The sequence below is a fragment of the Hyperolius riggenbachi genome, chromosome 4, assembly GCF_040937935.1.
Source record: "Hyperolius riggenbachi isolate aHypRig1 chromosome 4, aHypRig1.pri, whole genome shotgun sequence".
Lineage (NCBI taxonomy): Eukaryota > Metazoa > Chordata > Amphibia > Anura > Hyperoliidae > Hyperolius > Hyperolius riggenbachi.
Genome location: NC_090649.1, coordinates 238990181 through 239009011, shown reverse-complemented (window position 1 = coordinate 239009011; position 18831 = coordinate 238990181). Strand labels below are relative to the sequence as shown.

The following is an 18831-nucleotide window of genomic DNA, read 5'->3' as shown; positions in this document are numbered from 1 at the left end:
ACTGGGATGAATATTCAGAAATGTGGGTGGAGCCTACAACAGCCAATCAAAATGAACCTATTGATTTTCAAGGGGAATATTCACATTGCTACCATTCTTACACTGTTAGTGGCAGAGGCCTCAAACCTGATACAGTCAGTCATTGGGTGACTGGGGTCCAAATTCACTATAGGGGTGGAGCCACAAACAGCCAATCAGATTTGTTAGATTGATTTCAGCCATTCTGTTATTGGCAGGGTTCTCAAACGTGACACAGTTGGCCACTGGGTGACTGGGACTAATATTCAGAAAAGTGGGTGGAGCCTACAGCAGCCAATCAAAATTCACCTTTTGATTTTCAAGGGGAATATTTACATTGCTGACATTAATGCACTCTTAATGGCAGAGGCCTAACATCTGCTACAGTCAGTCACTGGGAGACTGGGGATTAAATTCTGAAAGGAGCGGGCCAAAAACAGCCAATCAGATTTGTTTAATTTCAATGGTGAAATGCAACTTATTGATGCCAAAGCTCATAAACTTGGTCATTAAGTGACTGTATGTCAAGATTAGAAATAGTGGGCAGAGCCAAAAACAACTAACTTTTTACATGGGGAAATGTAAACTGCAGCTTTTCTTACACTGTTAATGGCAGGGTTCTCAAACTTCACACAGTTGGTCACTGGGTGACTAGAATTAATATTCGGAAAAGTAGGTGGAGCCTACAAGAGCCAATCAAAATTCACCTATTGATTTTCAAGGGGAATGTTGAAACTGCAGCCATTCTCGCACTGTTAATAGCAGAGGCCTCAAACCTGCTACAGTCGGTCGTTAAAGAGAACCTGAACTGAAAATAAAAAGTCAAAATAAACATGCACAGGTCATACTTACCTCCCGTGCAGTCTACTCCCCAATCTCTTTCTCCTCTCCCGTGTCCCATTTGTCCACTGTGATCAATGGAATTCTCCGTCCTCCATTTTAAAAATGGCCATTACCCCATAACAGCTTCCTGCTCATCACACTGTTAAACTGTAATATCGCTCACTTGAGCCATAGGGAAACATGGACATTACCTTGTACATTCAGTTGTAACTGACAGCTGCTGATATATAACTGACAGCAACTGGTATATTTCAGTTCTGACAAAATATTGTCAGAACTGGAAGTGATCACTGTAAGGAGAAAATGGTGAGCTTCTGAGAGGAACTGACAGTGAGGTAAGTATGTAATATTCATTTGCAGCGACGTCATGTGTTTATTTTAAATAATTTTACTCACTTCAGGTTCCCTTTAAGTGTTTGGGGTTCAAATTCAGTAAAGGGGCGGAGCCAAAAACAGCCAGATTTCTTTGCTGGATAAACTGCTTATATTAGCACAATTTTGATGCCAGGAACCCAAAAGCTCACAAACTTGGTCATTGAGTAGTGACTGTGTGTCAAGGTTACAAAAAGTGGGTGGAGTTAAAAACAGATTTTTCTGGGACATTGTAAACTGCAGCCCGTCTTCACTGTTAATAGCAGGGTTCTCAAACTTAGCATAGCTGGTTACCGGGTGACTGGGATTAATATTCAGAAAAGTGGGTGGAGCCTAAAAATGCCAATCAAAAATCACATGTCACTTTTCAAGGAGAATATTAAAATTGCTGCCATTTTTGCACTGTTAATGGCACAAGCCTCAAACCTGGCACAGTTGGTCATTGGGTCACTGGGGTTCAAATTCAGAAAAGGGGACAGAGCCACAAACAGTGAATCAGATTTGTTTCATTTAATGGGAAAATACAAATTATTGATGCCAAGGACCCCAAAACTCACAAACTTGGGCATTTAGACTTTGTGTCCAGGTTACAAAAAGTGGGCGGAGTCAAAAACAAATTTCACTGGAAAAGTGTAAACTGCAGCCCTTCTGTTTATTTCAGGGTTCCCAATCTTTGCCCAGATGGTCACTGAGTGACTGAGATTAATATTCAGGGAAGTGGGTGGAGCCTATAGTAGCCAATCAAAATTCACCTGTTGATTTGCAAGTGGAATATTTAAATTGCTGCCATTTTTACACTGTTAATAGCAGATGCCTCAAACCTGCTACAGTTGGTCATTGGTTGACTGGGGTTCAAATGCTGGAGAGGGGTGGAGCCACAAACAGCCTATCTGATTTGTTTAATTTCTATGGAAATATACAAATTATTGATGCCAAGGACCCCAAAGCTCACAAACTTGGTCATTGAGTGTTTGTGCGTTAGGGTTAGAAAGTGGGCGGAGCCAACACCAGTCAAATACATACCCGGGCAACGCCGGGTCATCAGTGGGTGAAGACAAATACAAATTTCACTGAGAAAATGTAAACTGCAGCCATTCTGTTAATGGCAGGGTTTTTAAACTTTGCACAGTTGGTCACTGGGTGACTGAAATTAATATTCAGAAAAGTGGGTGGAGCCTATAAAAGTGAATCAAACTTCACCTGTTGTTTTTCAAGGGGAATATTTAATTGCTACCATTCTTGAACTGTTAATGGCACAGGCCTCAAACCTGGTACAGTTGGTTATTGGGTGACTGGGGTTCAAATTCAGAAAAGGGGGTGGAGCCACACACACCCAATCAGATTTGTTTCATTTCAATGCAGATTATTGATACCAAAGACCGCAAAGCTCACAAACTTGGTCAGTGAGTAATTGTGTGTTAGGGTTAGAAAAAGTAGGCGGAGCCAACACCAGCCAAATACATACCCGGGCAACGCCGGGCAATCAGCTAGTTAAAAATAAAAACGATCCAAATGTATGGAAGTGGTTATATTAAAAAAAAAAAAAAAAAAAAAACACCTTAAAATTAAATTTACCTTGTTCTTAAACATGCCTTTGACATGAAGCACAGAAGAGATTTGCAGAATATTAACATAGCTATCAACAGCATGACAGAAGAGGATGATGTTTGCACAGGGGGCCCAGGATTGCTCTGGTGTGAGGCTGAATGCAGTCCTTTTTTGTTTTCCAGCAGACACAACCACACCTTTTGCCATTACCTGTAAATATTAAGTAGATTAAGTTTGGATACTGATTGCAATTTGCAAATCAAGTCTAGATTTTTTTTTTAAATGTTGCAGTTGGAACACAAAAGTTTGCAACCTTCACCTGGGTCAAATCAAAACATAGTGGAGGCTGTAAGAAGATTAATAAAAGAGTAGGCTGTATGAATTTATAAAGAAAAAAAATAGGCTGTCTGACTCTGAATTTACAAAAATAATAGAATTTACCATTTCAGCCCGCAGGGATTTTTCACCTTATGCATCAGAGCAATTTTCACCTCCCATTCATTCGCTAATAACTTTATCACTACTTATCACAATTTATTGATCAGAGGCCTAGTGCACACCAGAGCGGTTCGGCTGCGTTTTGCGTTCCGCTTGCGGCTGCGGATACGCTTGGGTAATGTATTTCAATGGGCTGGTGCACACCAGAGCGGGAGGCGTTTTGCAGAAACGCATACTCCCGGGCTGCTGCAGATTTTGGATTGTGGAGGCATTTCTGTCTCAATGTTAAGTATAGGAAAAACGCAAACCGCTCTGAAAAACGGCACTTCAGAGCGGTTTGCCAGGCGTTTTTTGTTACAGTAGCTGTTCAGTAACAGCTTTACTGTAACAATACATGAAATCTACTACACCAAAAACGCTTCACAAAACCGCAAAATGCTAGCTGAAACGCTACAGAAAAAGAAGAAAAAGCGTTTCAAAATCTGCTAGCATTTTGCGGATCTGCTAGCGGTTTTTGGTGTGCACTAGGCCTATATCTTGTTTTTTCCACCACTAATTAGGCTTTCGTTGAGTGGTACATTTTGCTAAGAATTATTTTTTTATAAATGCATTTTAACAGGATTAATAAGAAAAAAATGAAAAAATTCATTATTTCTCAGTTTTCGGCCATTATAGCTTTAAAATAATCCACGCTACCATAATTAAAACCTATGTATTTTATTTTCCCATTTGTCTCGGTTATGACATGATTTAAATTTTGTCCCTGTCACAATGTATAGCGCCAATATTTTATTTGGAAATAAAGGTCCATTTTTTCCATTTTGCATCCATCACTATTTACAAGCTTATAATTTTAAAAATGTCCGTAGTATACCCCTTCAAATGCATATTTAAAAAGTTCAGACCCTTAGGTAACTATTTATGTCTTTTTTTTTATTGTAATTTTTTTTTCCATTAAAAATTGTATTTGGGTAATATTTTGATGTGGGAAATAAACAGTTAATTTTTAATGGTATTATATGTGTAAATTGTAATGTAAAAAATATGTAGATGTAATTTTACTATTTGGCCTCAAGATGGCCACCTTGAGGTTTTTTTTTCTCCTTGTGCTTCTCGCTAAGCGGAAGCACAAGGGGGACGCGGAATTTTTTACATGCAGAAAGACTGAAGCCTCTAGTAAGAGCGCTTCAGTTTTTCTGCTGGGGACACGGATCGGTGATCAGGAACCATGTTCCCATTCACTGATCCCAGGGCTACCGGGACACAGCACGGGGGCGTGCCCGCGATCGCACGCAGGAGCTCGCCAGCAGCGCAGCCGCCCGGACGTGAGCTTCACGTCCGGGCGGCAGAAATGGTTAAAAAGGATAAGTTCTTGTAGTGGGTTTTGCATGTGATTCATTGACCCAAATACAGGGGTTGTTGTTATTAGTTGGATTATATGACTGATTTATATGAAAATTAACAAGCTATTGGTGAGCAATGGACCAGAATTTCTGGATGGATAACTGGCATACAAAGGCATAGCAGGAGGACTGTGTTCTAAATAAAAAATATATGGCAAAATGCTTGAACCAGTTAGTGCCTGGTTTATATTGCCCTAAGTGGCCTTGATGGACTGGGAACCAGCCACATACTGCAGCTGTACACTAGCCAAATAATGTTTGGTTTGATCACTTGCCACTTTCTCTTTCACTTGAAAAACGTACTGATTTGCATATTCCTCTTGTTATCCATAAAGGACATTCGAGGTGAAAATAAACTGTTTAGAAAAACATCATTGTATCTGTCCTCCTTCTCCTAAAAATTACTTTTTTAACTACTTAACTTTAGGACCACGGTGATTGAACTCTAAGCCCTGTTTTGGTGGTTACCTGGCTGGCAGGGCGTAGATTTCAATCAGCCGCCGATGTGTGCATCCGCCGTTTCCGTCGCTCCCCGCCGATCTCGCCGCTAAAACCTGACGTCTCTCACCACAGTTCACTGGCTCTGCCGTCTCTATGACATGTGAGCCGGCCAGGAGCTGATTTCATTGGCTCCTGGCCGTGTCTATAAATGTAAGCCGCTCCCATAGGCTTACACTGATAGACACGGTCAGGAGCCAACAAAAGCGGCTCATGACCGGCTCACATGTCATAGAGACGGCAGAGTCTGTCAGGAGAATCCTGGCGTCCGACGGTGATGGCGGTTGCGGCGGGTATGTGCAGTGATTCGTCGGTATTGTACCAGCGCTCTCTGGTCCTTAAGGGGGCAGAGACCGCTGGTACTTACGTGGTTATGATACCCCACAGTTTTATTTTATATTTAAATCTAGTTTTAAAGTTTTTACTGATTCATTGTCTCTGCTCAATGATACATGCATTGAAGTATGCCAGAGCTCAAATCTATGAATTATTGACCCTTTTTATCTCTTTCCTGCTCTCAGAAGCCATTTACTGGCAGGAAAATGTTTTATGGCTGCAATTACTTATCATTGACGATTATGCTATAGTCTGACCCAGTATGACTGGGTTCCAACCTGGACAGAAACTGTCACTTACATATCTGATGTTTAACTCTTTCAGGCAGAGAAAGAACAAAATGAGCACATCCTAGTTATTTGTGTGCTTGGCACTGTACATACACTTGTCTATCTCATCATGTCACATGTCACCTCGATTGTCCTTTAAAGGGAAACTGAAATATGAGAAATATGGAGGCTGCCATATTTATTTACTTTTAAGCAATACCAGTTGCCTGGCCGTCCTGCTGATCCTCTGCCTCTAATACTTTTAGCCATAGACCCTGAACAGGCACGAAGATCAGATGTTTCTGGTTGAAGTCTTACTGGATTATTACCTGCCCTACATGTTTCAGGGGTGTGATTCAGACACTACTGCAGCCAAAGAAATTAGCAAGACTGCCAGGCAACTGGTATTGTTTGAAAGGAAATACATATGGTGGCCTCCATTTCTCTCTTGCTTCAGGTTCCCTTTTTGGTAGGGTTCTCACTTCTCAAATGTGAATGTGTTTTCCCACAAGTGACTTCACATTATAACTTAAAACAGATGTATGTTGATGAGCTTGTTCCCATCTACTGCATGTATTTGCATGCAAGAACAAAACTTACAGCAGTGCAGCATATTTTGACACAACAAGCACAATATCTCATTAGAAATATTTAGCTACTGTATGCACATGTTTAAACACAAATGACAAATGTCTGAAAAAAGTGTGCAAAAACAAACAGTTTTTCCATGCAGGTAGGCAAGTGTGAACCCTCCCTAAGAGAGGCATTATAAGTGGTGTTTCTCACTAGTGTGGAGGTGAGAGCTGCAAGTACCTTTACTTTTATAATAAGCACAGACTAACCAGCAAGCTCATGGTGACCCAGAACTCATTGGAGTGTGTAAGGGACTACAATGGTCCTAAAAGCCCCCTTACTAAGATGTTAAGAAAAACAAAAGTTTGCTTTCCTAAAACAGAAAGAATTTGCGATAATTCAGGTTGGAGTGAGCTCGAGATGTCTCCCAGGCACCACTGCTGAAATTTTGCAAATTAACCATTGTACCCTTAGAAGCTAAACACACCTCCAGAACCGCTGGAATGCAATGATGTGTCAGCTTGTTAATATGTACAGAGCCATAATAATCCAACATGCATACAGACTGTTTCGGATTGTTTGATCCTCATCAGTGCATGGCATGGATTAATTTGGCTCTATGGAGTAGGGCTTGTAAATCCGAGAGGCAAATTCTTTCTGTTTTAGGAAAGCAAACTTTTGTTTTTCTTAACATCTTTTATAATAGGAACTAGTAACCTTAGCCCGTTTAAAAACGGGCTAGGTCTGTCTGCACTCCTCCAGGCATGCAAGCGTGCGCCGCCCGTCGCTCGTGCACACGCCCGCCTGTCGCGCGCACACACCCGCCCCTTGTGGCCCCGTCCTCCCTCCACTCTACACAGTCTCTGCGTCCCTGCCTGCACGGGACACACACACACACAGGAAGTCAGGCACAGGGGCGCAGAGACACTTGCATATTGTTATAGAGGATTATTGTACCTGGGAAATATATGTGCACAATTCCAGAAGTATATACTGTATACTACATTGCACAATCAAGTCAAGTCATTTATAAAGCGCCAACATATTACGCAGCGCTGATAAAATAAATAAATAAATGTTTGCTGTACATACCACATAAAATAATTCCTCAACTTCAGGGTAGACTTCAGTCTGCACTTGAAATGGGGTTCCAACCTGAAATTAAAATAGAAATGTAAGCATCTTTCACTGAATGTAACATCTGGATGCAGATTTTTTTTTTGACCAATTTAAATTACCTGTACAGGTGAAGATATGTCTGATATCTCGATATAATTCATTCCGTATGATTTATAAAGGTACCAAGTTTGTGTGGTGTTCCGATACTCTGCCTGAAAAGGTAAACTGCATATTACTAGAACTACTGTACAAAATGTAACTCAGAATAGCCACTATTTGTCTTCACTAAAGTTTTATTAGAACTGGGCAGTGTGGCTTAGAGATAATGGTAGCAGGCCCTCGGGGTTAATACTGAGAGATGCATATATGCCAATAAGGGCTTATTGTATTCAATATCAATGAAAGCTGCAGTAGATGCAGCACTGCTGAGAATCCAATGCAGTTATTTTGTGAACAGATACATACCAGCGCAGTGCAAGCAGGTTCAAGGAGATGCACAGCCTATGTTTTGCGTTAACCGCTTATTCTGGAGCCAAATGCATGTGCAAGTGAGCTCAGCATGGAGCTTTTAAGCACCCTCCAGTGACAGCACACCCATTACTTCCTCCGTTCCCCGCCACCTCCTGGTGGTTGCTATAGTGAGGGGATGCTTTTCATGCTGCTTGTTTGCAGCTATGGTTAATGTTGTCCCCATACTTCTGCTAGCTGCACAGGAGTTCATAGTGTAAGGATCTACCTCAAAGAGCAAAATACACGTGGTCCATGGTAAATGCATGCTATAAGCACTGAAAATATGAATATAAACAGTGGCATAGCAATAGGGGATGCAGAGGTTGCAATCACACTGGGGCCCTTGGACCAGAGGGGCCCACTAGGGGCTCTCCCTCAGCCACAGTATTAGCTCTTCAATGGTGCTATGCTTGTAATGGTCACTTCTATAGATGCTTTGATTAGTGGTATTCATTAAAAAACTGTCCCCCTCCTCTGCTTATACCTCTCATAATGTGGGTGTCCTTGGCAGGCTGTGTTGCAACATAAGATTTGTTATGTATAATAATGATAATAATCCGAACATTTGTATAGCGCTTTTCTCCTGTTGGACTCAAAGCGCCCAAGAGCTGCAGCCACTAGGATGCGCTCAAGAGGCCACCCTGCAGTGTTAAGGAGTCTTGCCTTGAACTCTTTACAGAATAGGTAAAGACCCTAGCCAGTATAGAATGCTTGGGGGCCCAATGTAAAACTTGCACTGGGGCCCAAAGCTACTCAACTACGCCACTGGATAGAAAAACCTAAAAAAATCTTGTGAAGTTATTCATTATTTTGATTATCTTTTTCTTATTGTATATCTATTCAATATGAATAAGGGACTAGAATAGTATCTCCTTAACTTATCTTATTAAGGAGCAGATGTTTCACTTCAAAAGATCCTCTGATATCATGACATTCAGCTTCCACTGCCTTTTAATTAATTTATCACCTCAGAGCTGTAGAGCAGATGTCCATTGCAAGGACTGAAGGAAATGACACCCTATTGATACTGTATTCTATTGATGTTTCCTATTCAGGGGCAAATGAATACAAATAATAATGAGGACGGCCAACATTTGTAATGAAGGGGAAGTGAAGCTTTCTGCAAGGTCCTGATTTCCTTTTTTACTAGCACACAGCAGGGGCACAGTGCTGTGCTCATACCTGGCTCTGTGCTTTGTCAAGTTCCCCAGAGCTACTCCACGCTCTTTACACATGTTGCTGCTACATCCAAAGTCAACTATAGCCAGGAAAGAAAGGGGGTGTTTGCATATGCTTGTCTGAAGATGTATATATACACTGGACCCTGAAGATGAATAAACCAAAATACATACCTCCCAACTTTTTGAGATGAGAAAGAGGGACACTTAAGCCATGCCCCTGCCACACTCCTGATCACGCCCCAAGTCACGCATACCATAAAGATTTCATAAGAAAAATATGTTTTATAATTCAAACCCCACCGGTCCTTTCTATCCTGGTTCATTTTTCTTCATAGTAACATTTCAAAATTAGTAATATATCAATTTAAAGGATGGGAATAAAGTTTAGAGTCAATCAAACACATTTTTAGTAGAGAAATATATATATATATATATATATATATATATATATATATATATATATATATATATATATATTTACATAGAAATAAGGACAAAGCCCTGAAAGAGGGGCAAATGAGGAGGAAAAAGGGACAGAGGGACTGGGATCCCAAAGAGGGTCTGTCCTTCCAAAAAAGGGACAGTTGGGAGCTATGAGAATATAGGACCTGCATTTGGGTGTGCTAGTTCTATTCTCTACTGTACAGATAAGGCAGTATTTGGACATATTGGGAGAATGAGGGTGGAGTCCAGATAGTTGATTCCTTTCAACTCTGAATCTCCATTCATTTGCCACAATGTACTGTATGTACAGAGTTTTAAACTTCTATATATATATAATGTACAGCACTGCGGAAGATTTTGACTCTATATAAATGAAAAAATAATAACTACTTCTGTTCATTACTGATACACTATCCTGTGTTGATACGTTTCACATCCATACCTCCATTGTCATCATCTGAGTTGTTGGAAGTACTTCAAACTTTATTGCGAGAAAATCATCTAGAGGTTTTGTATATCGTTGAACAACAGAGTTGATGCTGCTATACCACCACCAATAGTTAGAGAACTGTGTTATTTTAAGAGAAATGTTGCTTCCCTTTTCTTCTGTTGATAATGGTTGCTGATCAACACGCATGATTTTCATCTGTGAAAGTGATATAACACAGTTATTGGATTCAGCTTTAAAGCTATACTTTAACTTCATGATGCTACCAAACAAGATCATTTCTACCAGGCTCACATGCATTTGTCTTAAAGGGAACTTTAGGTGACATGTGAATGGATGTGATAGACATGTGTATGTACAGTGCATAGCACACAAATACATATGCTGTGATGCTTTTCTTTGCCTGAAAGAGTTAAAATTCTACTATGCAACTGAAAGTTTTTCTCCAGTGGGGACCCAGCCGGACTACTGATAAGGAATAACAGTCATAAAGTACTTTGATCTAGGAAGCCCAGTTCTCTGCCAGGAGAAGATTGGTAAAATAAAAAGGTTAATTGTTTCACACTAAGACGTTGCGTTTGATGTGACCTTAAGGTCGCATAACGTGCCCCTAACGCAACGCATGTTAGCTTTGAAGTTAGACGTTACATTGCACTGCGTTATGTATGCGTCTCTTGATGTGTACTTGATGCATACTTTTTGACGCATATGGATGGAACGAAAACGGTGCATGCGGCACATTAAAAAAAAAAACATTACTGAGCATGTGCAAACAGTCTAACGCAGCCAAATACGAGTATAACGCACAGCACGCTGCACTTTCATTTAACATGCAGCGTTATACTCTAACACAACGTGGGCACTGTGAACAGCCCATTGATTTTACATTACTGTGAGTTGGGCTACAGGCTGCTGTAACGTGCGGCTGTAACGTCGCACTGTGAAAGCAGCCTTAAGGTGGCCACGCACTTATAGATTTGAGCAGATGCAACCATCAGATAGATTTCTGACAGAAGCCTGTCAGGTCGAATCTGACAGGAATCTATCTGATGTGTGCCACACACTAGGAACAGATTTTCAATAGATTTCAGAAGGAAATCTATTGAAAATCGATTGAAATGCATTATTGCATTATTCGATCCAATGCAACTCTATGGGCCATCGATCTGCCAGCAGCCGATCAAACTTGATTTCGTACCGATCCGGACTGTTCGCGCAAATCGATCGAAATCGGCCAAAAAATGGCCGATTGATCATGCTTCCTGCTGCATCGATTTCTAGCCGATTCGATCAGAGCAGTCGAATCAGCTGTCGATCGATGGTTGAAATCGACCAGTGTATGGACCCCTTTAGACACAGAGTCAGACTGTTACATTCAGCTCAGACAAGACAATACATCTGTTGTTTTTTGTTTTGTTTTTAAGTCCTTAAAAAGAACATAAAACTGTGGGATATCTAAAAGCCAATTTTGGGAGTAGGAGGATAGATACAATTGTTAATCTCTTCACTTTGGGGTAGATTCATCAAGCTGCTAAAGTGGCTTCATAGTGTAATGGCTAAGGGCTCGCCTCTGACACAGGAGACCAGGGTTAGAATCTCAGCTGTTCAGTAAGCCAGCACCTATTCAGTAGGAGACCTTGGACAAGTCTCCCTAACACTGCTACTGCCTATAGAGCACGTCCTAGTGGCTGCAGCTCTGGTGCTTTGAGTCCACCAGGAGAAAAGCACAATATACATTTTATTTGTCTTGTCTAAAGTAGTGCAGCTTAATGACAGGAGCGCGAGCTCAGTGCACTCTATGCTGTGGTAGTGCAGCTAGCGGAAGCTGGTAACTTACGTTTGCTCCTCCGAGCTAACGGCCTCTCCACTGAACCCGCCCTGAGCCCCGGCAAGTCCAGTGGCTTTAATGGACGCGATCCCCGCACTTTGATTGGCCCAGTAGGCAGCCTACTGGGCCAATCAAAGTGCTGGGGTCACTGGACCCGGCGGGTTCATTGGAGCAACTGTTAGTTCGGAGGAGCCAGCATAAGTTACCAGTGCACGCTACCTGCACTACCGCAGCATAGCGTGCGCTGAGCTCGCGCTACTGCCTTTAAGCTGCGACGCTTTAGCAGCACAGCTTGATGACTCTACCCCTTTGTTTTCACTTAAGTTTTACTTTAAGGATCAGACACCTAGGTACTGTATAGCCTCCCTGTCCACCAGGAGAAAAATTTTAACATATAAAGGTCTTACAAAGATATGACAGGTCATGTCTATATTATTTGTGCATTCCAGTTTTCTGTTTTTCAGTGGTTCTCTATGCATGTCCAGATGTAAATACGCATCTAATATAAATAGTTTTCCTGATTTGCTCCAGTAAACAGTAAAGCACATTAGACAATTTTATTAATCAGAACCTTCAAACTGGAACTTTATTAAATTGGACCTGAATTCTAGGCAATGGTAAGGCTGCATTAGTGCGACTGTATTGATCTTTCCACCCTCCTCAGCACCGCTGGTTAGTTATCAAAATAACTTAGTTTTAAGCTTTAGCAGGTCCCCTTCTCACCTGCACTTCCATGTGAAAAAAGTGTGAGCATGTCCCCTATGATGCACCATTCTAGCCACTGCACCATTGCAGAAGTTAGAAAAAGGTCACAAGCAGGGGCCAGACCACAGAAATCTGTACCCCTCAGACTCCTCATATAACATGAAGGTGTTGAAGAAGAAAGTGTGAGGTGCTGATCAGTAAGGCAGCACTAATGAAACCTCATTTCTACTTTTTTCTGTTCCTGATTTCACCTGAGTTCATTCAGTGAGCTGCAGTCGACTACCATGACTGTGAACCGCTGCCTGAACATCATGTGATGTTCAGATTATGCAAATGGAATTGCACTACTGGAGAAACATTGAGGCTCCCTATCTGGACTTACATATTAATCCAAAAATCCCCAAATTTTAACTTGTTCTCTAAGTAGAGGTTTTTTTTTTTTTTTTTTGCAAACTCATCCTTGCAGCTCTGATGTTTGGATCTAGTACTATAGGGATTTAGGGCTGGTGCACACCACAAGAGCTTTTTAAACGCTAGCGATTTTAAAAGCTTGTGCTAATGCAATGCTTTGGGGGATTTTTACAAAATCACATTGCTCCAGTGTGCGCACACACACATAGGATAACATTAGCAGGAGGTTTTAAAATCACAAAACGCTCAGAAAAGCTCTTCTGGTGTGCACCAGCCCTCCGAGAGATATCCTTCTATCTCTTATTCCATTCAAATAATTTCTCTATTCCATCTGTAAGAGTTTACCCAACTGAAATCTGCAGTAGGGAAGGTCAGAAATGTCAATTTCCGATTCAGCGGAAATTCCAATTTCCGACAATGTCAATTTCCGTTTTTCTGATTTCCATTTTTCAGATCTTCAGATTTCTGATTTTCCATTTTTCTGATTTTGATTTTTGAGGAGTAATTAAAGTGGACCCAAATTAAAAATACAAGATTTCAAAAATAAAATCTATTTTCTAACTTATAATAATAAATAGCAGCCTTTTTTCAGCTGCATGATGACAAATATAAAATATTTTACATTTATTGGAGAAATCCCTCTCTTCCTTTCATATTGCCGGGACAGAATCCGGCAGACTGGTAGAGGAGATAAAAAGCACAAACAAAAAACAGGCTGCTACTGATGATGTCACAGGGGAGGTTATCTCAGCTTGTGTGAGATTTCACATAGACAACGTCACTGTGAGGGAGGGTAGCTGATGACAAACACACCCATGATCTGAAACCCCCTACTAAGCTCAGAAGTAATAGTTGCCACCTGTATTACCCTAGTTATGAAAAGAGAAGGGTGAAAAGCATGCAATGAAATGCCCATAGGCTTGAAGGAGTGTTTATTTATCTTTGTATGTGTCAGAGTGGTGCAACTAAATATTTTGAATTAAAAAAATGTTTCGTTTGGGTCCGCTTTAACTAGTCATTTTTGCATCAAAGAATAAAAAAATGAAAAAAAAACCCTGAAAAACGGAAATCGGAAAAATGGAAATCGTAAAAACAGAAAATCAGTATTGTGATTAGTCTAAAATTACCACAGTAATACGATATTTGCAGCATTCTCTGATTGGTCCAATGCTTCAGAGTTCTGTGAATTTCGATGTCCATTTTCCGATCAGAAATGCCAAATTCCTATCTGAAATGCGGAAATTTCATTTCCGTGGAATCAAATTTGAATAAATAGATGCAACATGTGCAGTAAAGGGAATAATATCAATTTAATTTTACGTTTAGTGGACATACTTTACCACCTTAATTCACAAAAGTTACGCATTTGGCAAAAAATACACATGGCTATACTTTATTCAAACGTTATTCAAGTGCATGCCATTGTGGAAAAGATAGTGAATCTCTTTGGCTCTGTTTATCCATACATCTGATAATTCTCAATTATTATTACCATAGTACATTTCTCATAGAGATCAGTTGGGTAGAATAGCTTTGTTTCAAACTTCTCAAATTTCCTTATGGCAGGGATGTCAAACCGGTCCTTCGAGGGCCGAGGTCCTCACACATTTTTGACACAGCTCAAATGAATTGATGGGACTGAATCAGGAAAGGTGTGGTCCATCAGGTAGAACACATTTCTCTCTTTCTTAGTCCATCCTAAACACTTACATGGATCTGGCCTTCCAGGCCTGGAGTTTGACACCTGTGTCTTATGGGAATGTTCTGCTGCTAAAATTTGGGCTGATTCCTGAAGCTGCGCTGCAACAGCAACGCAAGCTCCGTGACAGCACTGCAAGCTAAATTCAAGGTTGCATGCTACGCTCATTCTTGCAGCGTACCATGCCTTCCTTAGTTACACAAGCTGCGTACATAGCCACGCGCGTTCCTTTAAATGCTGGCTACTGCTGTGTAGAGATGTGGCGAACTGTTCGCCCGGCGAACATCTCTGGAGCTCTTACTACTTCCGGGTCGCACTGACCCGGAGTAGTACGCCTGCGCTGCCAGGCTGAGCGCGTCCTAGATCGCGCTCCTGTTGCCGGGCACTCTCTGCGCATGAGCGTGACGTCATTCATGACGTCACGCACACGCGCAGAAAGTGCCCAGCAACAGGAGCGCGATGTAGGACGCGCTCCGCCGGGTAGCGCAGGCGTACTACTCCGGGTCAGTGCGACCCGGAAGTAGTAAGAGCCCCAGGGATTTGGAGATGTTCGCCGGTGAACGGTTCGGGAATCTCTACTGCTGTGAAGTATCGCAACCGTGATACTTCACTAGAGCGGCTGCTATTATGTTAATGAACGTGGTTACTATGTAATTAACATAATAACGATGTTAATTAAAGAGCCACTGAAGCAAAAAAAAAGTTATGATATAATGATTTGTATGTGTAGCACAGCTAAGAAAAAAAAACATTAGCAGCAGAGACACAAATCTAGTTGTTATCTATGCAAATTAGCAATTGAACTCCACGACTTTCAAAGACCCAGAGAACTCTGCCAGACACTTGAGATAATAAGCTTTAAAGGACTTACGAGGCCAAAATGGCTAAAAAAAAGCCAAGTACCTTTAAGATGTTTAAATGCACGGAGGACGCCGTCCGTGCCCTCCGTGCAGTTCCGCCGGGTCCCCTTCCTGTGATCGCCCCCCGTGCCGATCGCGACCCCACAGGCCGGGTCGGGCTCTCGTTCCGCTCCCAATATGGCCGCTTCCTCTGGCCGCGGCTGCGCAGTCCGCCTGGCCGCTAGTGCGGCTGCGCAGCTCTACGGCCAACCCCCCGAACCACGCACTGTAGCGTGGATCGAAGGGGTTGGCCGTAGAGCTGCGCAGCCGCACTAGTGGCCAAGCGGACTGCGCAGCCGCGGCCAGAGGAAGCGGCCATATTGGGAGCGGAACGAGAGCCCGACCCGGCCTGTGTGGTCGCGATCGGCACGGGGGGGCGATCACAGGAAGGGGACCCGGCGGAACTGCACGGAGGGCGCGGACGGCGCCCTCCGTGCATTTAAACATCTTAAAGGTACTTGGCTTTTTTTACCCATTTTGGCCTCGTAAGTCCTTTAAAAGACAATGGCTTCAATTCATCAAGCATTACCGCATTCGGTAATGCTGAAAACAGCTGACTTAACGGAGCACTTTAGAAAATGTTAATTCATCAAAGCTGTTACCGAATGAGAAGCTGAAATGACAGAGCAATGAGATAAATTACCGACTTGTGCTAATTCATCAAGGTTCCCACATTCGCTAACACATTCGGTGATTATCTCCAGCTCTCCCCTGTCGTTACAGGCTTCGAAAGCCTTCTGTGTGAATGTTTTCATGATTAGCAGGAGCAGGCAGCCAATAGAAACAGCCCCTGTTCTCCAGCAAGTGCCGCTGATAGGTCACACAGGCTTCTCCACACAAGCTTCCAGACCCCCCAGGCAGTGAGCCTAGAGAACGGGACATAATATATCCCCAGATTCCCTTCGGTGGTGTAACCCTTTCAGGCCCTGTTTGATAATGCAAAGATGCTGGTGGTGAAATCACCAAGCATGGCATTTGTAAGGTCTCCAGGAAGTTCATCTACGTTGTGGCAAATAAGTCAAATGTTAAGAAAGACTGATGGACAGATTCAGAGCAGCAGAGGCAGTATAAATAACAGTAACTATAACACGTTTACATCTAAAGGGATGTCTGGATGCCTTCTATTGTAATCAGCTTGTAACAACACAGGGACATTCCAAGCTGCTCTGCACCACTCTGCTGTTATCAGACAGCCTTTGATGAATTGTAGCCTAGTAGTTCGGTAACTTAACGAACCTCTACCACACATGGGAAAATATTGATGAATTAGCACAGTGAAGTGTAAAATACCGAATGCGGTATTTTAAGGACTGGGGTTTTGTTATCGAACACCCTTTGATGAATTGAAGCCAATGTATCTTTTTTTTCCCTCTGCAGGGAAGATTGTACAGAGCAGGCTAGTGAACTTTTGAACCCATTTAGATAGCTGAGTAGTGTCTAAACTGCAAATATTAGAGAATGATGCAATGTTAGAAAAAAAACACTATATAACTGAAAATAAAAATATTAAAATATTTTCTTTGCTACTAAAATTCTAGTAATTATCTGTATTACACAACCAATTCATTTTATCATCTTTTTTTTCGCTTCATTGTCTCTTTAACATAGTAGTGGCCACTTTAGTGAAGTGGAGCACTTGAGAAAGGGCAGACAGCCCGGAACGTTGTTCTTTTTTGTTGCTGTATAACCACTGTTGAAAATCAAATAAAAAAGCTGAAATTTATCACAGACGGGTCGAGTCCAGATTGGATTGTATGTGTATTTGGAGACTTGATGTCGCTCCTACCTTAATCTGTGACTCCTCGTGATCGATTGGACACAGTCTGAGGACCGTGGACTTTTCTTTGTACACTTTAGTGAAGTACCACGGTAGTGATACTTCACAGCAGCAGCCGGCATCTAAAGGAACGCACGTTGCTATGTAAGTAGCACACCTAACTAAAGAAGGTACGCTACGCTGCAAGAGCGAGCATAGCGTGCAACCTTGAATTTTGCTTGTGGTGCTGTCATGGAGCTTGTGCTGCTATAGGAGCGCAGCTTCATGAATCAGCCCCATTATGTTTTGCCTCTTTAAAGAGGAACTGTTGCGAACATCTTCAAATTTAACACACAAACAAATAAGAAGTACATTCCTTCCAGAGTAAAATGAGACATAAATTACTTCTCTCCTATGTTGCTGTTACTCACAGTAGGTAGTAGAAATCTGACATTACCGACAGGTTTTGGGCTAGCACATCTCTCCATAGGGGATTCTAAGCATGGCCTTTATTCTTTATAAAGACATTCCCTGAAAAAGGTTTATACAGATGCTGGCCAGCCTCCCTGATAGCTGTACACTGTTTTGGCAGTTGGACGGAGCAAATGCCATTCACTAAGTGCTTTTAAAAATAAAGAAAACCCTGAGAACCCCTATGAGAAGATGGTCTAGTCCAAAATCTGTCGGTAATGTCAGATTTCTACTACTTACTGAAAGTGACAGCAACATGGGAGAAAAGGATTTATGGCTCATTTTACTCTGGGAGAAATGTACTTCTTATTTGTATGTGTTTTACATTTTAAGATTTCTTCTCAAATGCAGATGATTACAAAGTAAAAATCTAAATCTGTTTTGAGGGACTACAGAGTACAAGCATGAAACAAGCAAGTAAATGGCTTGCCTCCAAAGCTGCTACTCTCTCTAACCCCATTGGAAAACTCCAACATCATTATTGTCCATACAATCATGTCTGTAATCCCTTCCTCCTTGACATCAGTACTAAGGTATTTGCTTTCCTTCAGTAACTTCTTAGTACCAAACATTTAAATCACCGCAATCCGACGCTCGCGATAACGTCATCGATGGGGCGGAGCTATCGGCGGGCCGTTCGTATCGGCGGGGCATTCGTAAAGCGGGTGTACGTAACCCGAGGACTACCTGTAATTCCATTAATATACATCCTAGACTATCATCAGACTAGTGTTTTCCTTGCCCTGCATACGTTTCAAGGCATCCAATATGTCCCAAACATCAAGTGATGTCACGTGACAGGCAGTCTATTGGGCCAATCAGAGTGTCAGGACCACTTCCTTTAAAGTTACTGGACCTGAAGGGGTCCAGGACGGGATGTTCGGAGCACTCATTAATGGGTAATAGCCGGCATTAGCTACAAGCGATCGCTATGCTGGGAATAATAATAATGGCAGTAATAATGGCAGTATTTGTATAGCGCCTTTCTCCTGTCGGACTCAAAGTGCTTGATTAGCAAGCACTCATCTGACTACAGGTAATAATGCACGCTATGCTGCCAAT

At 41.9% G+C, this 18831-nt stretch overlaps 2 protein-coding genes across 2 annotated transcripts in view; both read right to left on the bottom strand.

Moving 5' to 3' along the window:
- LOC137571816 (CD109 antigen-like) overlaps nt 1–10197 on the bottom strand; it is a 99515-nt gene extending 89318 nt beyond the window's left edge. The window contains exons 1-4 of the mRNA XM_068281494.1: nt 9995–10197; nt 7537–7629; nt 7391–7453; nt 2809–2991 (exon numbers count right to left, since the gene is read on the bottom strand). Coding sequence (XP_068137595.1) covers nt 2809–2991; nt 7391–7453; nt 7537–7629; nt 9995–10189 — 534 coding nt within the window. The 5' untranslated portion in view covers nt 10190–10197. The remainder of the gene's footprint in view (nt 1–2808; nt 2992–7390; nt 7454–7536; nt 7630–9994) is intronic.
- Nucleotides 10198–17130: 6933 nt separating this feature from the next.
- LOC137504766 (CD109 antigen-like) overlaps nt 17131–18831 on the bottom strand; it is a 128878-nt gene continuing 127177 nt past the window's right edge. The window contains exon 35 of the mRNA XM_068233351.1: nt 17131–17232. Coding sequence (XP_068089452.1) covers nt 17131–17232 — 102 coding nt within the window. The remainder of the gene's footprint in view (nt 17233–18831) is intronic.